This window comes from Larimichthys crocea, chromosome III, assembly GCF_000972845.2.
Source record: "Larimichthys crocea isolate SSNF chromosome III, L_crocea_2.0, whole genome shotgun sequence".
Classification (NCBI taxonomy): domain Eukaryota; kingdom Metazoa; phylum Chordata; class Actinopteri; family Sciaenidae; genus Larimichthys; species Larimichthys crocea.
In genome coordinates, this window is record NC_040013.1 from 25,943,362 (window position 1) to 25,970,281 (window position 26,920).

Genomic DNA, 26,920 nt, shown 5'->3' on the forward strand with positions numbered 1-26,920 from the left:
AAACTCAAATATTTTCTATATTGTGCACAATCTGTAACAAATTAAATGCATCTCATTTCAGGCAACCGTGGTGCAAAAAGAAAAGATTTCATAATGGCGTCGTGTTTGATCTGAAAATTACAAATAAAAGTCTTTTTTTTTTCTTTTTTTTTTTGCATTTTGCATTTTATGGATGAAAGAAATCCATAAAACATCAGATTCTTTCATCTTTTCCAGATGAAACGCACATTGTTTATGTCTCTGCCACTGACTGTGCGACCTTTTTTTTTGTCCACTGCTATATTTAATATAAATATTTATGGCATTATAATAACACATCGATAAATTATCCATAAAGGTATGCTCTTACCTAGACTTTCGACCTTCCATAATCATTGATTCTTATTATAAACCACTGTGCGTGAGTGTTGGGGTGTCATGATATTCCTCACACACACATAAATGAAAATAAAATCGGTCAGCACAAGAACTTCAAGTGTCGTAGAAAAAAAATATCTTTATAAAAAAAGCACCTCAACTGTCCGAGTGTCACGCAGGCCCCGCAGAATAACAGTGCACCTAAAGCTGTATTTCACTTAGAGCCTTCAATGGGATCGGTGCTTATCTCGCCAGCACAGCGCTGCTGACCTGTAGGCTGCTGCATCAGAGGTGTGTGTTTGTGTTGAGGTGTTGACCTGTCAGGGGGGACTTGTTAGGACTTTAACTCCGACTGCTGGCGGTCTCCAGACATCCGGGGGTGGCATCGATTTGAAACTTGTCCTGTCTAATTTGATGATAACATCCAGCCTGCCCCGTCGCAGCACCATGGACAGCGCACTGTCTTGACCTTGCCTTGCTATCAAATTACCCCCGTCTGGGCCACGGTGGGAGCCCAGCACCAAGTTTACTATAAGCTGAGAGAAAGAGAGAGAGGGAGGGAGAGAGAGAGAGAGAGAGAGAAGGGGGATAGATTTGCTTCTTTCACCAAAGACAAATCTTCTCAGAAGCCAGTGCTTACACACTGTAATACTGCGGTGAATCAAGAAGAGGCTGGCGGTTTGGCTGTTGCGCCAACCGCCTATGTAAACAATACTCGGTTACATTTGCACATTAATCTGATGTTTTTCTTTTCATATTTATATGTCTTCCTTCACTGAGAGTCCAAAAACTGGCCACATTCAGCCTGGTGATAGAAGAAGTGAGGGTCACCTGCCCTAAAAAGAAACATTTCCCAGCAGTAGAGGAAGGACTCACACGCTTTACACAAACTGCATTGTAAAAAATACTCAGTTAAAAGTCTCGAAGTGAAAAGAGCAAAGGTGCAGGAGTACTGTAAAATGTGCTCAGAAATGTAAAAGCATTCATAACTCAGTGAAATGTCCCCTAAAGGAGCATTTCACTGTTGTAGTTGGAGCTCATTCTAACCATTTAATACACTTTAAACTACATGTTATAAACATATTCTATCTGTTTTTGTATGTAACTCAATCTGTTGATGTCAGATAGTGGAGTGAAAGTTACAGTCAAACACTTGATTTCTTCCTGTTGAACATATTGGGGTAAAAAAGTGACTTTGTAAAGAAACACCCGGAGCATGTTTTTGCAGGTTAAACGTGCAAAAAAAAAAAAAAAAAATCCAACATTTGTGAAGCAGATTGAAAGATTTCATAAACTTTAACAAGTCATCTCTCTCACACATGAGCTGCATGAGGAAGCAACAGTTCTTCAGGCTTGAAGTCAAACCCAACAGAATATGGTACAGTATGCGGACGTCTGCTGAATATACGTGCGCAGCAGTGCATGTAAATAGAAAAAAAAAGAGGAAAAAACAAGCTATTTATATTTTATTTTTTTTTGCAAATCTTCTCAGAGTAGATACACCCTATCAGCTGGTGCACATACTGTGGTAACAAGTTGATTTAGGAACCAGAATGTCTAAAGTTTGAGAGAGAGCCCAAGGCACTGACGGGAGGAGGATTTACTGGTGGAGAAAGAGAGAGAGAGGGAGAGAGAGAGAGAGAGAGAGAGAGAGAGAGAGAGAGAGGCTGTTTGATGGAGCTCTACAGCTTTGAGACAGCTTGTTAATTAAAACCCCAAGAGATGAGGCTCTGCAGCCACCGTCCATATCAGAGCACTGCTAACTATACTGACAGCAAGTTACTTAACAAGCGAGCGCCTCAATCCTATACGGTTTTTATCACAGGCGAGCAGTGAGATATTTTAATTCGTTAAAATCCCACTGTGGCGGTGAAATATCTTGTTTTCTACTTAGGAAATTATGACAAACCTGCGTATTCTCTGTCATTCCCAGGGATGGAGCCTTAAATGGCTGCTTATGCTTCAAAATCCACACACCGGCTTAAATGTGGCAAATTCGATTAAGGAAGGGAGGGAAAGAAAGAAATGTCAAAAAAAAGAGGAGTGAATTAGTCTAGACATAGGTTGGCTGGTATTAAATGCTCAGCTTTATATTCAGACACTGGAATTATTTCCAAAAAGATTTCAGAGAGGCAGGTAGGCCTCAGCGCGGATACAAGGAGACAACATGAAGTGGAAACAAAGAGGCTACTGTGTGTGTGTGTTTTTTTTTGTGATTGCGTTTTCTGATCAATTTCAATCGAGGTCATCATACGCTTTGTCCCCATGCATTATTCCACCTTAATTGAACCCCACAACCCGCCCTTTGCCTGCGGGATCTCTGAGCAATTTCAATTCTATATGCATGTGTGAGATGATGGCTTGTTAAGTCGAGGAAAACAAATACCAAGAGAGCCTTACTCAAACACTCAAAATGTATGACGGGCCCATGCCCATTGTTCCAAAAATAATTGAAATGCTGCTTCCACCTCTCTCTCTCTCTCCGCTTACTAATAACGTGTTAGCCAAGTGTAGGCCAACTCATGTAAATAGCAGTAAGAGAAGACGTGGCTTTGGAAAAGGGAATGAGGTGAAGCCTGACTGGGTTTTGTGTCTTCTGGGGGGGCTGCAGGTGGAGAAGCCCCGTATACAGTACAAGCCAGCATGCTGTGCCACACCACCCAGGATCCAACGGGGGAGGTGTATGCATGTGTGTGTTGGAGGGGGTGTCTAGAACAAATGGATAATACAGCTCAATCAACACTGAAACCTTTGCCTGTGGTTACAAGGTTCTGTAAAGTTCAGCAAGTCTCAAATCCTGCACGCGTGTTATCTGAAGCCCCCTCCTCTCCGCTCAGCTGTCCATGTGAACAGGCAGGAAAAAGTTCCTGAGCACCTTCAGCTGATGAAATATAAAATGCATCATTCTCTTGTTATCACGAGGATCAACTATTAACCGAAACGAGGCGCCACACTTGAAAAATAATCAAGTTTTAATTCCCATATAATATTCTAATTGGCTTTATATTATAATAGTGGAGTTTGGTATTTTAGATGTCTTCACATGAGCCACATGAAGCCACAGTGAGGAAAAGAAAAAAAAAAAAAGCCAAAACCACCATTCACAGCCCACATGGGCTACACTTACAGTTTATCTTCAGCCACATAAGAGGAAGTCTATTTTCTGGATCTGTCCTGTGATCTATTGGCAAATTAAAAGCTGGTTAAAATACATCATTTCCAATTGGCGAACGTTATAAAGCAAACACCACTCCCAACATCAACTAAACACATTTTAATCTTCATTAAAAAAAAAAAATGATTCATCTTTGCCCTTTTGTCTCCCTCAAACTACCACATCTTCAAATCATTCACACACTTGGTATTGTTTCAGTTGAGTCCAAAAAAAAAAAAAAATCGATTTCAAAATAAAACTTTACTTCTCATTGCAGTGTAAAGTGCGTGTTTCTCTGCCGTATTAAGGCCCCTGCACCTGATCTGTTTGTGGCTGTTCCAGGGGGCCACGGCGTTTTTTTTTTGTGTGTGTTTTTTTTTAAGACAGCTGTAAAAGGCTCTCCAAGTCTCCAACACATTCATCAACGTCAGACACCGACAAGCCGCTATTTAGTGAAAGTGTAACTGCAGCAGTATATCTTAGAGCAGAGTGGACCACTCAGCAAACAATACAATGGACCCCCCCCCTTTCTGTCTCTTGGTTGCAACCAATCTAAAACAGATTATAAAGTCGGACAGATGATTGTTGGACTGTTGAAAAAAATCTGAAATATTGCAGAATTATATAAAGGTTTATTTTGGTTAATTTCTTAGAATTTTTTTTTAACGCGTTGTTTGACATCACTGCACCTAAAGAAGCTTTCCTCTGAGACATACTGAACAGTTCATTCAAAAAATCCAAATATTTCCTCTGTATAGATTTTCAAGTCGAACTTAATTCCCTCTGAAGTGTGCCTGTCTTTACTGGAATTATTAATTTCATTATTTATTTGAAAACGTGTAATTACAGTCCTTTTATTCCTCTCAACACAATTTCAGTCTGAATTAGTGCATATGCTCTGCAACGTTACATTGCTTAAACCAACAATTAATTATCGAAAGCTCAAATATTGCGCGATGGATCTGCGTCACCGTCAGTTTACATTCAAATTAAATGCACTTTTGCTGGTCGCTGGTTTTAATCGATGTGATTCCACGGCTTAACAAAACAAACACACACAAAAAAAATGTCGACATAGGATAATGCAATTAGAAAAACTCCCCCCACTATTCACAGCGGTGGTGTTGCGTTAGAGTCGTTTGCAGCTGCTTGAAATTCCTGGTTTTAAAAAAATGGCTTTGGAAAAGCTGCTCTGTGCTGTGCGGTGGACTGTGGGCTGAGAGCAGAGCTGAGGGGAGAGAGAGAGGGAGAGAGAGAGAGAGAGGCTATGAGGCGGTTCTTGTGTCAGAGGGTCCCACAACGCAGAGCGCCATCTAGCAAACAAAGGTAGAAACAATAATAGCATGGAGGGTCTGAGACAGAGAGGCTGTCTTTACGCACACGGCACACAGGGGCGCAGAGGGACGCCACAACAAAGCGCCGCGGTTTAGCGCTCACTAAAACACACTAAAACTTTGGGTATCATGCGCGATCCCCCAACCCCTGCCGAGCCTGCTCTGCGAGCTGATCATTCATAGAAGATTATGATCCAGCCCGAATGGATTTATTACTGTTAACTGTGTAACGTCTGTTATTTTATTTTATTTTTTCTCCACCGGATCAGATTTTAATGAGCATCCGAGAGGTCAAGACGACAAAGCAGCTGATCAGTGGTCAAGCTGAAAATGGGACAACTTTTAATGTCAGAGTGGGTGAAGGGAGGGGAAGGGCGGCAGGTGACTCCCCCCACTTGACAAAAAAATCAATCGATACTATCACTTTCAAGCTCCATCACTGCGCTTTACTGGGGATGGGGATGTGTATGTGTACCACAAGCAAACAATACATCTTCTGTCGAGTGCATATAGCTGATTGCAGTCATTTTCTCTCTCTCTCTCTATATATATATATATATGTCTGATGCTGAGGGGTGTTAAGAGGTAGATTTTGACCAAATAAAAGAATCAAAAATGGAGTAATGTGTGTGAAACGGTCAGTAACACACCTCCAACACTTCCATCCTCATCCACTCGAAGCAATCTTCCCTACTCATCCTCACCGCAGCCATTATTTCATATACAAAGACAGAACTAAGTCTTCCCCCACCCTGTAACATCATTGCTGGTAATGATGGTGCAATAACAGCAGCAGCAGTTACAGCCACATACAGTATAAGCAGTAATAATGATGAGTAATAATGATAGCAGTGGTAAAAGCTGGATCGCGAGTATAGGGAGCACAAGCACTATTAGTGCAGCAATCAATGCAGAGCCATATATCGAAAATGATCGAGCTTCATTCAAGCGGGCGGATTCTTCTTGTTATTGTTCATCTCAGTCCACTTCATAACCGAGCAGGTTCAAAAAAAAAAAAAAAAAAACTCGCATGGAGTATCAATCACAGGTGCTGTAAACTGAAGAGCGTCTATTCTAGATAATTTAATTAGTGCAAGCCGAATTAACAGATGATTATAATAATTTATTTATTTATTTTTAGATTTGGGAAGTAACATAAATCTAAATCTACAATTTTGACATATGGCTTGAACGTGATATTGAAGTGTAATAATACTAAAGACAACATGTGAGTGATTAGTCGGCGTTTGCAATGATATATGAACCGAGGTGTCAGGGGCAAAAATTCTCATATTCGTTATCTTGTCATTCGCCCCTCGACAACCAGCAATTTGTGACAATTTTCCCTCGGTTAAGGCGTCCAATAATTCCCCCCCACTGTCCCCCAACACACTGAAAATAAAGTTTACACTGCATGGGCACACTTATAACTAGGCCACTGATATAGTTTAAGAAATAATTATAATGGAAATGTGTGACTCCTTCCACTGCAATGCAGCTAATTTTATTATATATCCATAATGATGAAGTGATAAATGTGTGTGTGTGTGTGTGTGTGTGTGTGTGTGTGTGCGTGTGCGCGTAGACGCGCACGATGGATGGGTGACTGTGCCCTCGAAGTAAATTGGGGTATATGCACGGCAGGAGAGTGCATTAATTGATTTATTAATTAATGTGGAAATACATTTGCAGTTTTATTACATGTTCCGCCACCGTGTGAGTGTTTACATGATCTACTGTTCTGTGGTGAGGAGACTGAAAGCAATCAGCATCTGCTTAGTGGTGATTTATTACATTTAAAAAATAAATAAATATAAAATGAGATAATCCGAATATAAAAATAAATAATAAACATTTCAAATATTAGTGTGACATTTAGTGCCTGCCTTTTTTCTTTTGCTTATTTTTATTTTTCAATACTGAGTAGCGTTCAGTGTCACTCACTTGCAGTATGGCACTATATTCATACATTTTTTTTCCCCCTTATATTTCTGTCTCAGAAGTAAATCCTTGACATTCCGCACTATTACCAAAATTGTAGTATATAGCCTAGTAATAAGGAAATTATAGGCTTGCTCCATAGCAAAGCCCTATTTTGGTGCTATGAAGAATCCCCTCAGAAAGGTTTTCTATCTCTTCAGCATTATGGTGCTGTAAACAACCCCGCGAGATTACATGAAATGCTCCAAATCAGCAGCACTAAAGGAACTTTCTGACAACCACACTGGCTTTCTTATGTGAATTAATCCTGTTTTTCATTTCCACAAATCTGAAGGAGCCTCTATAGGAAGACATGTCCCTTTGTACACCTTAACCTCTCTGATCCACCTTGTTGTCCACATGTTTTATTTTACTGCTGCATGTTCTGCAGGCCTGTGCCATAGTACTGAGACCACACCTTCCTTATATACCCGCCGCCTGCATGGAAAGGAAAGAGTGAAGATGTGACGGGGCGTATTTGAAGTATGACGAGCTTTGTGGTCCACTCCTTTTCATTCCCCTTCGCCTCAAATATACGCCCGCTTTTTCAAATAAGCCTCTTTGGCAATCCCATGCCGACCCCCCCAACACACACACCCCCTGCCACCTTGACATGAATGGGCGACTGACCTTTAGGGCCGTGTCCACTCTGCGGTCCAGTTTTATCCAAATAAGCCTTCTTCCCCCACCCTGCCTCATACGGTGCCAGCAATTCTTTACTGATATCATCAGCGGATGCAAATGAATTTGGACGGGGGTGGGTGGGTGGTTGGTTGGTAGGGGTGGTGGTGGTGGTGGGAGTGGAGGGGGTGGTGTTGGTGGTGTAGTCATGGACAAAATACCACACTGGCTGCAGAATGCTGCATGTGGAGAGATGGGAATATTGAATACCCCGCCACCAGAACCATCTCCGAATTCAATATTGCAGAAAAGAGAGAGAGAAAAAAAAAATCACATTTCTATTCCAGAAATATTGGCTGTGAAATACCACCAAGTAAAAAAAAAAAAAAAAAAAAAAAAAAAAAAAAAAAAAAAAAAAAAAAAAAAAATCGCCATTCAAATGAGATGCGTTTATTTCTGCGTGGCCTTTGAAGAGAGGAGAGGGGTCGTGTCACTCAAGAGAAGGAAAGGGCCACTCCGTTATAACCCCCCTCTCCTCTCTCCCTCCCTTCCCCTCTTCTCTCCCTCTCTCTCTCTCTCTCTCTCTCTCCCTCTCTCCGACCGACCCCCACTCCCTCCTCGCGCACGCGCACGCACGCTTTCACTATAGCACGCTGGCTTTGGGGGCGACACAGAGGCTAGATTAGAGCTTTGCTCCTTTAACAAGGGAGAGGAGGCACTTCTATAATCACAGCGGCGGTATGTGGGGCCACAAAAGAGTTTGCAACCACAGGGCGACTGGTCTTCTGTAGTAGTGGTCCAAGCCGTGGGCAAAGCCAGAGAAATGCTCCATCCAAAGTATTACCAGGATCAAAACACAGTGGTTATGGTGCGTGAAGAGGTTATTAACCCACAGAGCACAGCAAACGACCACTTCTAACTCCCTCTAACCCTGGCATCGCCTGATTTAAGACAATCCACCACGTTAACATGACCGGTACACAGCAGCGGATGATCAAGTCATTATTTAGTATGTAAGAGAGAGCAATACATCCCCTTGTTGACGATTTAGAGTGTGTTTCTGCACGACTACTGGCATCCCCCCCTCCACACTCCCTCCCTTAAGCACAGCAGTGTAACATGGACATACAAATTTGATGGATGGTGCTGAGTAAGATGGAAAAAAAGACATGTATTTATCAACATGCCGCGCGTCCTCTGAGGTGGCTGTGAGAGAAAGAGAGAGAGAGAGAGCAACAACCATGGAGAGTACAGGGAGTCGATGGGAAACCTTACCACTGTAAGGAGCGGTTCCCGGTGGCATAGATGAAAAACAGCCTTCAATGCATCGTTTCAGTCAATCATAATAGACCCACAGCAGCCTCTGTGTGAGCAATCCAGGTAAACACAGAGAGCAACAACATGAGCTGCAGCTCTGACAGTAAAACAAGTCACAACGCAGATAGATAGATAGATAGATAGATAGATAGATAGATAGATAGATAGATAGATAGATAGATAGATAGATAGATAGATAGATAGATAGATAGATAATTTCTATTTAGTTTGAGTATAAAAGTGTAAAACATTCTGCACACACGGAGGCTTTTATATATCGTGTCCTTGTGCACCTGATCTAGTCATAAAACACAAAAGGAATCAGTCTGTTAACCAAATCTTTGGCAAATGATATTCACACGTGTTTGGTGAAGAGGTTGGATACCTGCTAAAAAAGCTTGCCAATCTATTGTCAGTGGATAATATAGCAAAGGACTACAGAGGGGTATAGGCTCAGTGGATTATATCTTTACAAGCATTATTCTGCCTGAGTGACTGGCTGGAAGAAAGAAAGAAGAAGAAGAAAAAAAGCTCGCACAGGCTACAACAAAGATTGGTCAAGCATGAATGCGGCCTGTGTGTTTTGTCTTCGTAACATATTAATCCATCAAACCATGAAGTGAGGACTATCTGAGCTTTAATGAGATTCTTTAATTTTTTATTATTTTTTTAACTGTTAAACGTAAACTTCAGAGCAGTTTAAAACTTCACATACAAATAAAGCAGAGCTTACTAGCAGCTTTTTTTTGTAATATAAATAAATATATATAAATATATATTTGCATATAATGCAGCAAAAAATAGGTCACCAATAAATTCTGTCTCAGCATTGATGTAATTGCAACAAAACGCTGCTGAGTAAAAATTGAGGAGCTCGCTGACTGCGGTGGCACAGTCACACACCATCTGGAGTGTATTAGAAAGAGAAGCCGTAAATATTGCTGGAAAGCCCAGGCGTTATCAGGTATGTAAGCCCGGGCCTTGCTGCGTGGCCTCCCATATGTTGACATAATCAGACTGTTGGGGATGTCTATTAAAACGTATCTGAATTTAATAAATGAACACAGTAATTAAATTCAGTTTGTTTGTGCGGATCTCCTCCATGACTCCCGGTGTTGGTCTGTTTACATTTTTTGGAGAGGGTGGATTATTATGGGATGAAATGCTGCAGGGCTCATGGGATGTTATCACTGTGTTTGGACCATAAGCAACAGGTTAACCGGCTTCAGCTCCAACTTCTTCTCCCTGACTTTACGCGCTGGCATTAGATATCATTAAGTCGCTTTGTGTTTTATAGTGGCATTACTTTGGAGCGAGAAACTCCTCTACACATCCTCTCAAACCTGACAGAATGAATTAGGAGTTCCTCTTGACTTGCAAACGCTCTGTTACATCCGACTCACGCTTTTCCCCATCTAAAACCAAGCGTTTCCTTTCCGACCATCCGGGTCTCCTTTTTTTTCTTTTCCTGGTAGGTAGTGTGATTTATCCCACACAACATTTATGTCTTTGCACACACACACACACACACACACACACACACACACACACACTCACAAGTAAACACCTCCATTCATGTGAGCATCCATATACTCTGCATACACCAGTGAGAAAACTTGCACTTTTTTGAGTTTTAATGCCACGTGCTGATTAATTTCTAGGTGGTGACAAGCACACACACACACACACACACACACACACACACACACACGTGCATATATAGGGACACACACAAACATAGACACACGTCCATCCTCTTTCACTTTTCACGTATATATCCCTCCTCCCCTTTCTCTCACACTTCTCTCTCTCTCTTTCTCACTCACTCCCCCCTGGCTTTATCCGTTTCAGTCCGAGGAACACACAAGAACACTGTGCAAAACACACACACACACACACACACACAGAAAAGAGAGAGAGAGGGAGAGAGAGAAGAGGAGAAGGAGAGACAGAGAGCGTCAAAATGAGCCTTACTTTTTTTTTTCTTTTCCTGCCGTGAATCTTCATCCATCCGTCGTTGACAGAGCTTGACTTGATCCAGCCACTTCTCCCCCAGTGCTTAAAAAAAAAGAGAGTCTGTGCGCTTTAATTAATATATTTCTGGGCTGTGTCCCGAACCCAGAAGCTTTAGAGAGGGAAGAAGAGGAGTGCAGATTGAGACATATTGAGCCCGCTTTAAAAGGATCATTTCATCATGTGGGAGGTTGGGACACACAAAGTTTGGACCCGTGACTGGCATTCCGGAGAGACATGCATATTTTAAAACAACAAAGCAAGACAGAGACCGGGGGCCCCGGGGTGGGAGGGGAGAAAACTTGGAAAGAAGTTACTATCAGATGAACAGCTGTCATTGTTGGGCAAGACTTGAACGCATATTAAGATATAGTCATCTGAAAAAATAAAGGGAGCTTGTCCAAATAATGTCAATAGTCGCTATATCATCCACTCAAATCTTTAAAGTGTTAATTCATTCACTCAAACAGATTCCACTTTTTAAAATATTGTAAATCATTTATATATTTCTAAAACTTATTTTTTTGTGGAGGATTTATTGCCTTTGCTCCGTTATTTCATTTTATTCCAAACGTTATGTTGAAGTCGTAAATAAGAGTTTTTGACAGAAAACTGTTGTTTTAAACATAAAACACTCTCTGCACTTGTGACACTAAATGTGGAAAAATATTGACCTATTATCAAATTAGAAATAAAATTATGATATTTTACCTTCTCATAATGAAGCATAGAGGCTGTAGATTATTATTTTTTTATATGTATATATATATCCTCAAATATCTAAATAATGGCAGTTAAGGTTGCAATTTAAAACGTCTCCCACGTCTATTCCGTCAAGTCACACACAATTGTATCTCTCCCAAGTAAAGCCAGTGTGCTTAGCGCTGTCACTTCTGCACAGCTTTTACAACATCACTCCCCCCCCCACCACCACCCCTTTTTTTTCTTCTCCTCTGCTTTACTGGACGGTTTTTCTCTCTTGTGCACGGGGTCCATTCGTGCAAAAAGAGTGGAGAAGGCATAAATAAAAATGTGTTGGCTGTGACGAGAGATCTGTCCGCTGGAAATGAAGGGCCAGGGGAAGAAGACAAAGGGGGGAAAATGCATGCAGTGGTGTAGAGCTGGATATCTCTGTTAGTTGTCAGCGTTTAGTCCATGGCTGTGGAATGCTAATGAGTGAGGTCTCTCTCCCTTTTTTTCTCCCTCTCTTTCTCAATCCCCCCTCCTCCTCCTCCTCCTCCTGTCCACCCCCCTCCCTCCCTCCCTCCCATCCCCTCCCTCCTCTCTCCCCCCTCTCTCTCTCTCTCTCAGAGAGAAAAAGCGGATCGATAGCTGACCCGATGGTTTTGGCCAATGCTTTATTTATCTGGCCAGGCAATGATATTATCAGCCTTGAACGTTATATACAGCAAACGTCTTCCTAAATCAACACAAAGGGATCCGCTTACACAGCGATCCGGGCTTTCTCACAACCACCTCTCTCTCTCTCTCTCTCTGTCTCTCTCTCTCCTCTCCCTCTCGCTCTCTCGGCCAGTAGCGCGCGCACACACGCGTACGCAAGCTGGTAGGTACACGCTTTTACGCACGGGCATGCAAAGAACGCGCCCGCACACATTCATACAGAAAAGACCTCACACATATATAAAAATCCTGTCATTGCCTTCACACAGTTTTGACAATCATGACAAACTTGCGTGCGCGCGCACACACAGAGAAGACACACACACACACGGGCGCGGGGAGGCGTCCCCGGGAGGCGTCCCCTTATGTTACATTCACAACTAGGGATATTTTATACCCCGTAGGGCTGGATTTGATCCATGGCTTAAAGGTTGCCTATGAGGTCCGCGGACAGATCTCAGAACAGCACACTGTAATCATAAGATATGCCTTCTCTCCATTGACTGTGTACAGTCAATACAAGAAGAAAATCGGAGCTGTTTGCTGAGATACAGCGCAAACATCTCAGGGGAATCCATTTAATTTTGGACATTTGTCCTCACCGTGCCGTTCCCAGCCATTTTGCAAGCCTGTGTGGATGAGGTGCGTGGTAGACACGGCGAAGCACTTGTTGTCCTGTGTTGTCATCATTTTTACGCACAAGACAATATGAGAAATAAGCCGTGTCATACTTCAGAGGGCCCCCCATTCATACACGGAGACGCTATTTGGAAATTGTTATTGTCTCAAACAACAGTATTTGTCAAATGTGAGCGGGAAAACTAGGCTACTATAAGTGAAATGAAGTGACGTGGAACGCCAATAGGACATTTCCACTGCTGTATAAAACCATTGGCTTGCATTGAGGGTTTTGGAGAAATAGGTTCGCTGACAACTTAGGATAATAAATGTTTCGCTTTCAGACAGATATCTCAAACGTGAAATCGCACCCAGCTGCTTGTGTAAAGCAAACAAATAGCCCCCCGTGTTAGGAGTCCTCCACTTGTGGTTTGATGAATGAAACCAGACAAAGGTAAATGGTTATTTAACTCATTTCGTAGTAACACTTTGGTAACCGGAGTTTCCGAAATTACAGAGACACAAATGGGGCCCATAGTGTGCCACATATCCATCTCCCTTACCCACCGCAGCTATAGTCCGATCTGACAGTGCATTTACTTCTCCCATAGTGCACGTTGCTCTTTCTCCTTTCCTTCTATTTAATGTTGTCATCACAACACATGATAAGAAATTTTGACGATAAACGTCCGCTTGGAAAAAATAATGAAAATATAGCCGATTATTTGAAGCGCATTATTTCAATATTTGAAGTGTTGCGTAATATACTCAATTTAAAGCTTCTGTCAAAGCGACAGAGTCCAAAAATGGTCCACAGCCTAAATAGAAAATATCACTTTTACTAGACTCCTCGTGTGTTTTGCTTGTATTGCTTATACAGAAACGTTAATTAGGAACACATGCCACCGTTTCATCTGTTTTTGAACTATTGCTTTATATAGCCTGTAGTGTAACAATTGTATAACCGAATGCTCTCAGCAAGAGGATAAAAGATAGTTACTCTAGAGGGATTTAGAATACATTATGTGTAGACAACCAGCTGAAAGCTGCGTTTAATAACCCAGCAAACAATTTAGTCCAGTGCTACATAAAACAAGAACGACCTGGACTGTTGTGATGGCCATGCCCAAGCTATATTCATCCTCTTTGAAAAAAACAAACATTTATTCTCACATGCAGCCTGGAAACAATCCTTTAGATTATTATTTTTAAAAACCATTAAAAGACAAACACATTAAATATTTGCAGCACTTCAGTAATTGTGTATTTTTTTAGTTTCAGATGTGTATTTTCTTAAATTTTGGGTGCTTAATTCATATATTCTGCCTTTATTATCAAGCAGAAAGGAAAACCTGCCTCGTCTGTTCATTCAGCTCCGGGAGAATCACATCCACAATAAGAAAAAAAACAACGATCCAACCTGGAGAAATGTCACATTTATGTTTTGTACAGTAGCTTAGGCAACAACAAGGCGTCTGACAACTGACCCAGTGCTACAGACGGGTCGATTGGGAGCTAATAGGTACAATATGCCTGCACGGACATTAATCATGAGAATGAAAACTATATCCCTGTGAGGAGAGAGCATTTGAGGACAACCTAAAGCACAACCTAGAGCGTCATTCCAGCATGAGCGTCGAACTAATGAATACCATAATGTTGTAGCCTTTTGAACGACACACAAACAAATGAAGCACTGGCACAAATAACCCCCTCTCCCTTCATCCACCACCACCACCACCACCACCACCCTTTTTCTCCCAATCCTATAAAGCAGATAACAAATATGGCGATGTCAAATTGCATTGCAACGTTTGCTACATGCAGTTCAGCTCCTGTCCTCCTGTCCCTCGTCACTGCCAGTCAGCAGATGAAGATGTGGGCAATATGGCACACAAGCAACACGTCTGATGATGAAGAGGAGAAGGAGGGGAGGAGGAGGAGGAGAAGGAGGGAGGAGGAGGAGGAGGGGGGGCAACAGGCAAATGTAATAATTGTCACATCGAAACCCCATTTTCTTCTTCATAACGCCTTCCAATTTATCACATTTTATCACTCTAGGTGTGAGTGTAACGCAGTAATGACAGTGAGTGGAGATCTGGGTCCATAACTGGGCTTCCTGTGTCATTTGTGGAGTATGTAGAGACAAAAAAACGCGCACACAGAGACAGACCAATGCAAGGACAGAAACTCTGTGTAACCCATCTAACACGTTGAGGACTTATCGATGTACTCATTACATTCTGAATGTGTCAGGCAAACCAAGGCCACATCTCTTTCTGTCTCCTTCGCACACACACTCTCTCTCTCTTGCCTTCCTTCTTACATGTTTCCTCTCTCATTTGTCTCTGCACTGACTCCACAGTCTCTCTCTCTCTCTCCCTCTCTCTCTTTTTCTATCCCTCCCTCTCCTTCGTCCTCTCTATTCCCACACAATGCATCACACTCGGTGTTCCTATCGACTGGCTTACATGCTGTAAAATACATTTTCCAGATTGATCACGCATATCACAGCAGCTTTGCAGCGGGGCCTTAACCCTTTTGCCAAATGACGCCCACATCAATATTGAGGCATGCACTATCAAGGCAGAGTTTTTTAAGAACGAGGGGTGGAGAGAAGGGGGGGAATATTGTTTGGTTTGTGAAGAATCACCTTGATTAAGCCACGGGAGGTAGGATGGAGGTGGCTCTGTGTGGTGCGCAGGCTTTCCTTGCTGTCTGGGAAAAATATTAAACATTAATGCGCTCACAGGCTGGCAGAGAGCTCAGTGCTGTAGTTCCTCACGTATAGCCTCCCCTCCTTTGTGTTCGCATTGCCAGTTATGTCAGTGGGTCTGTTAAAATGTAAGGTATGCACCCATAGTGTAATTACCACACTTAATCCCGTGTATCACCTCGTTTTCACTGGTAGGTGTAATAGAGGCAAACAGTGTATTCACAATTATATGTTAGAGTATAAGGCAATGCAGGGTAGTGAGTCAGAAACTGTAGGCTGCACTTGCGCTCTTCTTATAGAAACAAGGAGACAACAGATTCCCTCATATGGTTTAAAATAAGCCCGAGCATCTTGACATTTGCTTCCAGGAAAATGTTTGAGAATGAGACATCGTTGCCTATTTCTTTTTTTTTCTTTTTTTTTTTTAATAGTACAGTCACCATCACACAACTTCATCAACCGACCCTTCTGCAAAAAGCTGCATCATGGAGTAAGCAAATTGAAGGCAACAACCAATAAAATTCAAGAAACAATGAAAATTTTCAAGACGAAACAAACAAAATGTATTTGAAATGATATATTAAAAGTGCTTTTGATTTTCATGTCTCTCCTCTTTGACTGATGATCGACTCCACACGCACTCATGGCCCGGGGAAAGGCGCCCCAGACGTCCTCTCAGTAAAAATGTCCTGGAGGTCAGTTTGCTGCTGTTGCAGGTCCATCGTATCAATTGGGAAAAAAGTTCAACCATCAGTGGTGATATTGTCATAGCGATTAGACTGTTTCTTATTTGTCTAAATTTCTTTATTTTTCTGTTTTTAAATTCTCACTTCAATTTTAATTCTTGGAGAACATAGCTTCGACAACATATATCGCACTCATTATAAGAAGCAAAAGGTTATATCAAAAAATTATTAGTATAGAATCACAGAAACCCTGGTTTAGAACCAGAAAAAATACAAAACAGAGAGGTACATAGACACAGGACAATTCTTATAATTGCTTGGAAACATTATATTCCCGCTAAGTCTTGATTCTTTTTTTCTTACTGCGCATATGATGTTTTTCATTTTATTTGTATTTTTTACAAAAAAAGGAAAATAAAGACTAGTATTTTACAAAATGAAGAGTATTGTTCTTGAAGATGAGGGTGGATTTACACAGGTGTAAAGTCCAGTTCCAATATTTTTCTGTACATAATGTATTCCATATCAGTCCCAGAAGACAGAAAAAAAGTAATGTCTTCCAAGTTTTCTCAGAAAAGGTCCTATATATAGTCTTCTTGAAGGAGGATGGGGTGAGGGGTGCTGAATTTTGGTCCTTTTTTTCCTCTCTTTTTTCCACTTTCATATAAGGATCATTGGATGGACATGTAAGGCCAGTTGAAGCTGCTCCCGGATAATAGCATATCCCTGATGAGGGTTTCAATAGGAGTTTTACCTACCAAGCGGACGAAGAACAGCTGCTCGATTACCGACGATGAGACGGTGCGCAGAGAGGGCAGCCGCAGCAGGAGCTTCCCAAAGCGGCTGGGCTGGTTCGGGTACTGGCTCCTCACGTACTCCTCCAGGGCGCACTGGGATTTCTCCTGTAGGCTCTCGATGTGAGCAGCGTCCGACAGGCCGCAAGCGTCTGAGAAACACACACCAAAAAAAAAAAAAAAAAACACTGTGGTTAGTCTCGAAACGTCTGTAAAAACCTCAAGGTCCAACATGTTGTGGAAAAGTCTCCGGATGTGAGAATATTTTGTTGATAAACTTCAACATTTCGAGGAAGGAGCGAAGCAATAACTGAGGGCTGGAAATATATTATTAAAATATCGGATTATTAAAACACATCAGGCTGTCGGGTCACCGAGTTTACCGAGAGGCACACACTGCTCACAGAGGCACTGATATCAAATATTACTTTAGAATCTGAATTATTTGAAATTATAAAACCCAAATGACGAATCCGCGTAATATTTTCTGCGTAAAATCTCAACACAAAACCACATGGTCAATTTTAACCTCACGTGGCTCTCTTTGGCAAGTGCACACCTTGCCATGCCCAATTTACGTTGCTGCAAAAGCACTCTGCTTATCATTCAACATCAGCCTTTTACGTGCTATTGACAGAGTGGGATGAACAAATACACTGCCCAAACATGCTACATCACACTGAGCGAGTGGGACTGTCATACAGAATAAACAAGGTGTGGGAGCTTGCTGCTTGGAGTAAGGGATGCACAACTCAGTGGAGGGATATCTCAGACCTGCTCTTACAACAATCAACAAGAATATATAGAGCTAAATGTCAGGAAAACAGTGGCACGGTGGTGTGGGCGTGTGGAGGGAGCAGTGATGGGGCAGTGGAGCACAGAGGAAAGGTAGGCTATAGGCCTAAAAGGTCGCTGCTCTTGATGTCTGGACTCTGGGGATTCAAGTATAAGGAAACACAAACGGCACTGATGAATCTGAAATTACACTGGATGTAATGTGACCTAATTACTCTGCAGTAAGCTGTTAAGTCATTTCGCCGCTCTTCTCTCCATAGACCACTCTTGGCCTGTTTTTTCGATGGAGCCTATAGGACAGGCCGCTGGAAGCAATCAAATTTATTAGAGGAGGTGAAGTCAATAGTCACGCAGAAGCGACAGAAAATGTCAGAAAATGAGCCTGTGCAACAACGCAGGCGAGACGTGTGTGTGTGTGTGTGTGTGTGTGTGTGTGCGTCTTTGGGTGCTCACTGGTGGGTTTCTGCAGCCCCCTTTGCAGCCTCGCTTCAGTGTAGACAAAAGCATATAAGGGCTTGTTAGTGTCGTACGATGTTTTAAGCCTGTTATAAAGAGAAGCGTTTTCCACACAACCCAAGCATGCGTGTTCTACTGCTTATAAACTGCTGTAAACGCAGGCAGCATAACCGCCGGCATATATGGTCCCACATGGAGTCTCTGCTGTCCTCAACGGATCCTGCACTGAGCTGTGCTTTTGTAGAAACTACACAAGAAAAAAGGCAGCTTTGGTTTTTCGAGCACTAATACATTAAACGCCGGATAGAGGGGCTTTTAAGCCTATTCGTGATTTCTCACTGCTATAACTCACTATGGCCAGACACAATAACCTTATGAACCCGGGGGGGCAACGCTGAGATCTCGGGGTGATTTACTGTGACCTTAGTCCGGCCGGTCAGAGCCCCATGTATGCAAATCCCTTTGGATTAACGCTGAGTGTCCCTTTTAAAATCTACAGCGATCAATAAGGTTGAAATGAATTACATTTGGATTTTTTTTTTTTATCTCTTTCTTGTAAAAAAATAAAAATAAATTCTTGGCATGAATGTTGCAGTGCATACGCATCAAAGCGTTTGAATAGGGCTGCAGTTGAATGTATGCGTCAAGAGAAAGCTGGTCAAAGACATCCCCATAGTTCTCCATTAGGCCTGCCTGCCTGCAAACCCTGCACCCCACCACCTCAATAGACTGAGACATGGGAGCAGATAGCTTCCAGATTCGCAAACGACTATTCCTGTGGTAGGTTAGCAAAGACACACACTGCAGTGTGCACATGTGGATGAGGAGTTAATGTAAGACAATGATCCTCAACTGTGGTGAAATAGTTTAGCCTGACCACCATTATTTATGCATCAAATACTGACAAGTCTGGTGTTATTAAAGGCAAACAATCCACGCTGCTCTTGGCAAAGTGCCACATGACTTGTTATAGCCAACACCAGTTGTAGCCTATCAACCTAACTAAATGATCTGTTAGAAAACACGCTGGATGTTAATGTGTGTATGAAGTTTCTCTGGGTAATCTGGGCTGAATTAGTGAAACCCGGTGCAATAGGAAAATATGGTCAAATAAGCCAGTGCACACGGGGGAAGCGAATCTAACAGGATGTCACATTACTTAAGTACGGTGACTGAGGCAAAATACCTATTTATTTGGACTAAAACGTATATTTACCTCTCAGTTCGCCTTCAAAATTTGGCGTGTCAAATTAACCAAGTTGCCAAAGCCCCAAAATGAAAAGTAGTGATTATGGCTCCTGTAACTAAAAATTTAAAAAAATATAGAAAGTCCTCTGACTGACTGTGGTAACGTCGTACTCGCCAAAAAAAAGGGAAAAGTGGATGTTGGAGGTGGTTTACATGGTTGGAATACAGTCTCTGAGTTCCTATTTACAAGTTTGGTGAGCACTCAGACTTAGAGGTTGGATAATTTAGATTCTGATTATATAGAGCTTATTATACACACACACACACACCGTATGACATTTAAATATGGTATGGAAGAATTGATCGATAATTGTATATAATATAAAATAATATATTATAATTTAAAAAAAGAGAAAATGTAATATATGTGTGCTTTTGTACATCCTTGTGACGCTGAGAGAATAATAAACAATATTTATTGAAATATGCCAGAAGACAAGTGCAGCCACTCAGTGTAAAATGGAGTTATGACGCTTTCTAGGGATATTGAAAGTGGGAATTATTTCAATATAAATCCAAATCTATAAAGCACAATAAAACTGAATATTTTATCACGAACGTGTCAAATTATAGGACGTGTACAACCCTGTTAGAGAATTTTAGAATGGGCCAAATGTGAGACAATGAGGTCAAAAACTTTGAGCTAAGTTCAGAAGTAGTTTGGGGCCTCTGAGTGAGTTTAGACTTCCACTCTCCCTCCCCATCACCAGCAGACTTCTTAACATAACAGGCCTAATAGCACCAAGCGTACACAAGCAACTCCAAAATCCCAAAATAGCATCTAAATTACGCGCCGAGCGTAAATGAGGACCTTTAGGACCTTGCCCCAGTCAGCCATCAATTAAGCTATCAACAATGTAGGTTACTTTTGAAAATTGCTGCTGATGACTTTTCAAAGCGTGTGCGACAAGAGAAACTATCCCCAATAAGTAGGAAAATTAATAGGTCAGCTCAGATTAAACAATCCATAGAGCAGTGCTGCCCTGTGTCCTACAGAAGCGACGCACTGACATATGAGTCAACTTCCATCAGCTTTTTTGATCTGCAGTCTGCTAAGGATTATTTCCTGCCCCCCCAAGACATGTGTTTGTGCACGCAAAACAAGGATAAACGCATGCACCAACACTCATAAATGCATCAGCTGTCATATATCACCCGGTGATGGACTATTTCATCTTTTACGCTCAATTATTTGACACCTGTTCCAAAATTTATGGACGCGAACCTACGATCACGGCTCCCAAAAAAATATAAAGTTTAAACTCAACAATTATAAAATATTTACAAATACTATGAGATTGCCAGCTACCTTTAATTTATATAAAAAGCATTGAGCTGAGCGTGGCACTAAAAACTTGATGCGCACACTCAATCTGGATTTGTTTACACGTCTTATGCTGCGGCTACAACTGACATGGGAATGCATGTAAGTAGATATGTAGCAAGCTGTTGACAAAATAGCTTTTCCATCGGCAACACAAACATCTCGTAAACTCAGATTTGTGACCAGTTTATACTGACAGCCATATTCTGGATGCCACAGTGTTTCGCCCCTGCGAGCCTCGCTCCCACTAACATAACTGCAACTAGGCCTCATTTGATTATAGACATGTTCCTGTGTGACATGTCGGACACCCACCTGATGTAAAAAGCACGATGGCCTTCAGGCAGCTGTACTCTGCCGAGTCTACGTGCAGGGTCTTAAGCTTCTCCACTTGCTCCTGGAAGATCCGGATGTGATCCATGAAAGCCACGACTCGGTCCGCGGACATCGGGGAGGCGTGGAGGCCCGCCGCGGCGAGCAGAGGGGCCACATGCAGAGGCATGGAGCACTGGGCTGCGTTAAGCACAAACAACTCGCTCCACGTCAGCCTGAGAAGGGACACCTGGTCGGTGATCTGCAGGTCGGGAAAGAAAGGGATGTTTCTCGCCCACTCCACGGCGCTGAAGAGCAAACGAGCAGCCAGCTCGCAGATGTTCTCGATGCCCATGATATTGTTGGGCTGCATGCACTGGCTCCCGTACCGGGACGTCGGATAAGGCTCGGCCCGCAGCAATAACGAGATGTATCCGGACAGATAGCAGTGGCCATTCAGAGGGTCCCCGTTCGTCAGCGCGTACTGGCCTGGGTTCGGCTGAGTTGGAGGCATTCGTCCTCGCTGAACCGCTGACAAAAAGAAAGAGAAAAAGAGGAAATGTGCATCCAGGACTGATAAACATTGTTCATGAGAAGTACAAGAGCAAGTTGCAGCTAGTGTGTTTCTTCTCAGTAAAACGGCATGCACTGAAATCTAAATTCAGCACGCTTATGAAAACATATTGACTAGTACTGTGCTGTTTGGAGGACTATAATATTCCAGAGATTATTCTATCGACAACACAAACATCTCATCAAAACAGATGTGCTGTGTCCCTCAAACCTTCACACTGTTTACATTTGTATTTAGAGATGCACGCTACATGGACTCTGTGCAATGCATCACTTCTAAACAGCAAAAACACGTTTTCTGTCATCCAAAAGTACATTTAACAAATGTACTATTCTGAGGGATTTTCAGGGCGTAATTACACATCACATGCAGCAGCCTACTTATATTACATCACCATTCTATTTATGTGGGATTTTATCTAGATTAATAATTATTAAACGGGACCAAACATATTACAAATATGATTGATAATTACTGATAAACACAATCACATTTACACATTTTACGCACGTCGAACGGTCAGCTGGGAATAAAATGAATTCAGCTATTGTTTAATATTAAAAATAAAATAAAATATTCATGTAACTCGGGTGCACATTGCGCTTGAGCTTGTAGTGGCACTGCAAATAGTAGATTTAAAATGAGGGATGTTTGCATAAATCGGAATAAAACACTTGCCATGGAGAGGAAAGTTACACGGCCTGTATTGCACCAGGCAAAACAATGAGCCATGAACAACTTCAGCGGCATTATTCAGTGTGTCTGAGCTGTCTAGTCAGCATAAGGAGCTGGAGAGAGACGTGGGGTTTTGTGTAGTGTGTTCATTTTACATTCACACACACGTCTTACAAACCCCACTGTACAATTACAAATTAGTAAGCTGCACATACTTATGGAAGGGACTATTAGCCGTGCACACTGTACACACACACACATTCTCTCCCTCTCTCTCTCTCACACACACACACACACGTACATAGACAGGCACACAAACAGACAGACGTACAGGGGCGCACACATACACACACACAAACGCACACAGTCCCTTCTTCTGCTCTAAAACATATACGTAAAATAGGCCTGTTGGACCGAATGTATTTGCCTGATAATAGTACAATTTCGACTGCAAGAAAAAAATATATATAAAATGAAAAGGGTCAACTAGACGAGCCGCTTTGTTCGGGCGACCTGCATTCACGCAGCAGAGTTGCTGTGGTTGCACTGGCCTCTCAGCCCTCTCTCACATAGGCAGAAAGACCAATCATTCATGCAAACATCCCTAAAAAACATGGATGGAGACTGCAGTATGCCCAGCCATATAGCCTGTGACCTTAATGCAACATGGCAGCTCTGTTCGCCTGCTACTAGGATGAGTAATAATGAGTGGGCTTTAAAATATATATTCACCTTCCCGCCGCATTCCCACTTTTAAACACTTCTTCAGCCGGCAGTATTGGCACTGATTTCGGTGGTGCTGGTCAATGGGACAGTTCCTATTGGCACGACATGAGTATGTTAAGTTCCTCCGTACACTCCTCTTGAAGAAACTTTTGCATCCCTCGCAGGTGAACTGGCCATAGTGTTTGCCGCTCGATTTGTCTCCGCAAACCACACATTCAATATGTTGCTGACTCTGTCCAGAATTTTGACTCCCCTTGTCCCCGGCGGTCCCCGGTGTGGACGGGGGTCCCGGCTGGCTGGGGGTCTGCGGAGTGTGCGGCGCCGCCGACGCCGCCTGCTGCTGCTCCCTCGCCGGCTGCGCTGCTGGGTTGGGGCCGCTCGGAGGTCCTCCGGCCACGTCTTCCTGCGGATCTCGCCAGACGCTAACTACCATTGCCATATCTCGGCCCCGGAAAGTGCTATAAAGCGAAATGATCGCCGGTGTTTATGAAGCGGAGAGCAAGGAAAAAATGAGATCTCAAAAAGACGGGGCAGTGCAAAGTCAAATCGGAGCACGCAATCTCATATGGGGTAAGAAGGGGAGTACAACGCGATCAATACATTCAAAATACAGGAGGACGATTGAATAGGCACCCGATCAGGATATGCAAGTATCGGGAGGCCAGTTCCAAGGTAAATTGCAGTCAGCCATTCAGGAATCCCTAATCTTGTAGGAAAACCCGAGTCCAGACGTAGCAAATTGCAGTTTGATATAAAATAGCCACAAAGGAAAGGCAGGAGCGATTCACATGGACGCAGGAACGAGTAAAAAAAAAAACCTTTTGCTGGAAAGACACGCGATCCAAAGTGCTGCGGAGATAAATTCCTTTCTCTTTTCTTCCCCGTGCTCCTTTACACTCCCGTCTTCGCCGTATAGGAGGGGAGGAAAAACTGAAGAGCTGGATTTTTACATCTATATTCTTAAATAAACCTCATCATCTCGCCCAGCAGCGAAAGAAAACCGCGTCGCCGAATGAAGTGCCCATGTATAGTTTCACCTCTCTCCAGCAGGAGGAATGGAGATACGAAGAGAAAAGATAAAAAAGAAGACCAACACCAACAACTAATAGAATATGCAAGAAGAAGGAGAGACCCAAAAATGAATGCGCTTAAACGAGAGGACCAGCAGAGCAATGTTTCCGAAACGGGGGATCTGCGCGAATGTCTGTATATAGTGAACTTTGACACTACTATTGAAACTGACACGTTTCTATGGAGATCGCTGCGCCTTATATGGTGCTCATGTCAAGGAGCCAAGAGAGGGGCTGCTGGAGACTGATAATCAAAGGCGACTGACTGGCCAGAGCCCTGCATAGAGGAGGAGGAGAGGAGGAGAGGGGGGAGATAGGGAGAGAGAGAAAATGGGAGGCTAAGGTTATAGCCAAGCCCTCTCTTTCTCTCTATTGGTTAGAGTCCCCCTCCGTTCATTCACTGCAAAAAATGTCCATCCAGATAAGTCATTTGGGTCTCGTGTTCAAATCTTAAAATGTTTTTTTCTTTCCTGAAAACAGAGTAGAGAGAAAAAAAAATGCAAGTGCGGTTTGCAGAATTGCACTTGTTTCCAAATCACAGTCCGAGTCGTTTGTTGAATTTTTAGGCGTAAATAGCGTGAAATAAGACAGAGTACACACATAGGGGGATTCCTTTAGAAATCAACAGTCGATGTAATAAAAAACACAGTGATGGGTCGATAGGTATTGGAAACAAGTGGAAACATTTCGCCCCGATGTAAGATTCAGTCTCCTGTTTTGGTAAATCCAAGATTTCCAGACTCAATACTGAACTGACTGATGTATGGATATTTTTTGCAGTGTTGCCATCTACGGCTGGAAGGGCTGGGGGGCTCTGACAGGCACAATTTACATTGAGCTCGCCCCGCGCTGCTATTTACTTTGAAACCTGATTAGTATGGGCCGTCTATTGTCACCAAAAAGAGGAAGAAACCCTGAATAGAATAGCAGAAAAAGCGGGGTAAAGGCAAAGGGGGACAAAGCTTTTACGCACGACAAATAAACCAAAAACTGTGCGCAGCGGCGAAAGGGAGACTCTGGCTCAGAAATTCCCCAAAGTTTCAAAATGGTTTGTCTTGGACTGGTATCTTTATCATAAAATTAACGGATGTCATTATTGGTTTGAAGCGGATTTATATTTTCACACGTTGTTTTGTCTTTGGCATGCGCATTGCGGTACATCCTCGTCTGTAATCGACACAGTCTCGCTGATTAAAACTTACAATTTAGTTAAAAGAGCTCAGAAAGGGAGAAAAATGTCAATGGGGAGAATGATGCATAAAAGGCAGTGTGTTATACAAACGGGATGCCGTGCCAGCGGCCGAAAATCTCTAAAATTAGACGGAGCAATAAGCAATATTCAATAATTACCGAGGTCCTATAGTCTCCACAATCACTGAGCTGGTGTCACATTATGTCTTAATAATGACAGTAATTCAAAATCATGTGAAGTTGCTGTGAATTTGCATGGGGATTCCGGCTTTTTTGTATCAGGGTTTCTGCAGGCTTACCACCTCTCAAACTCAGAAATGTCTGGATCGCGCTGCCATCTAGCGTACATTGTACAATTACAACCTCATATTAATGCATGCACAAGTCACCAAACATGAATTTTTAAAACTTAAAAGTTGATTTAAAAAATAAAACGGGGCGCAATTTTGCGAACTGTTTTCTCTCGTCTTTTTTTTAAACTTTCAGAAAAGTACAATCTTTCGATGTTACGGTTGTATAACGGAGGAAAACAAACTTTCAAGAATAATATATGTATAGTTTATAATACAAGAAAATACAGATAGTCTAAAGAGAACTTTAGCATTTTGACTGCATGTGATTTGGATGGAACAATAAGTTAAAACGGTGTGCGTAAATCATCTCCAAAAACATGCTAATGCACCATGTTGTAAAAGAATAACCATCAATAATACATCAAAATATTATTTAACTAAATAAACAAAGTGGTTTCATACAGATCTTTAACCACACGGAGATATTAGCAGATATAATGGAGCGTAAATATGCAAGTGCCCCCTTTGGAAACGCATAGGAGGGATGGGTTGTTTTTTAAGTATTCAACAAGAGAGCTCTCTCTCCCGTCCCTGTCTCGGACACTCCACTGAAACTCCCCGGCCATATCTCCAGCTCTTTGAAAAGGTGAAACCAATAAGATTAAATCGGACAAAGAATTTTTTTCTGGAAGTGTATCATTAAGATTTAACTCCACAGATTGGAAAAGGGGCTCCGCGGGAGAAGAGGAGAGTAGAGTGAGGGGGACAGCGAATGGGAGCAGGGTATGGGGCTCTAATAGAAAGCTGGGGAACGGCGAGAGAAAAAGGAGAAAGTGGACAGCAGGACATTGAAAGAAGAAGCACCAGCGACGGCGGTTAGCAGTAGAGGAGCAGCTTTCCACCTGGATAAAACCAGCCACGGAAAAGGCGAGTACAATATTTATATTTCACTTCTCCTACGCTGCACACGCAGGGCTTAAACGCAGGGCTAAATTATCTGTGTCACGCCACATGACCGTTAACTTCAAACCCCTGTAGCCGACCCGGGCAGTGTCAGAGTCACAACTTTTTAACTAGTGAACAGTCGCATCTTTTCTCCACATCAGCACCGATTACCGAGGCTCGGTCTCGCAGGTTTCCAAGCTGTCCTCGCTGATTTGTCCATCAGATAGTAGTAATGTTATTACAGGCTGGTTTGTAGGACCGCTGGACATTTTTTTTAACACGTCCCGTGCACCTCACCTGCGAGGCTATTTGTTGTTTGA

General features: G+C 42.5%; 1 protein-coding gene across 2 annotated transcripts; it reads right to left on the minus strand.

The window, feature by feature from the left end:
- Positions 1–15,925: 15,925 nt before the first annotated feature.
- Positions 15,926–24,463, minus strand: nr2f1a (nuclear receptor subfamily 2, group F, member 1a). Of its 2 annotated transcripts, none has more exons than XM_010729723.3 (3): positions 23,108–24,463; positions 21,130–21,654; positions 15,926–17,143 (listed from the first exon to the last, which is right to left on the minus strand). In XM_010729723.3, the coding sequence occupies exons 1-3, from the start codon at positions 23,538–23,540 to the stop codon at positions 16,869–16,871; spliced, it is 1,233 nt and encodes a 410-aa protein (XP_010728025.1). In that variant the 5' UTR covers positions 23,541–24,463; the 3' UTR covers positions 15,926–16,868. The 2 variants fall into 2 exon arrangements, with proteins under 2 accessions (XP_010728025.1, XP_010728024.1); XM_010729722.3 differs by having other exon boundaries at positions 21,130–21,657; positions 23,108–24,460.
- Between the last annotated feature and the right edge of the window lie 2,457 nt (positions 24,464–26,920).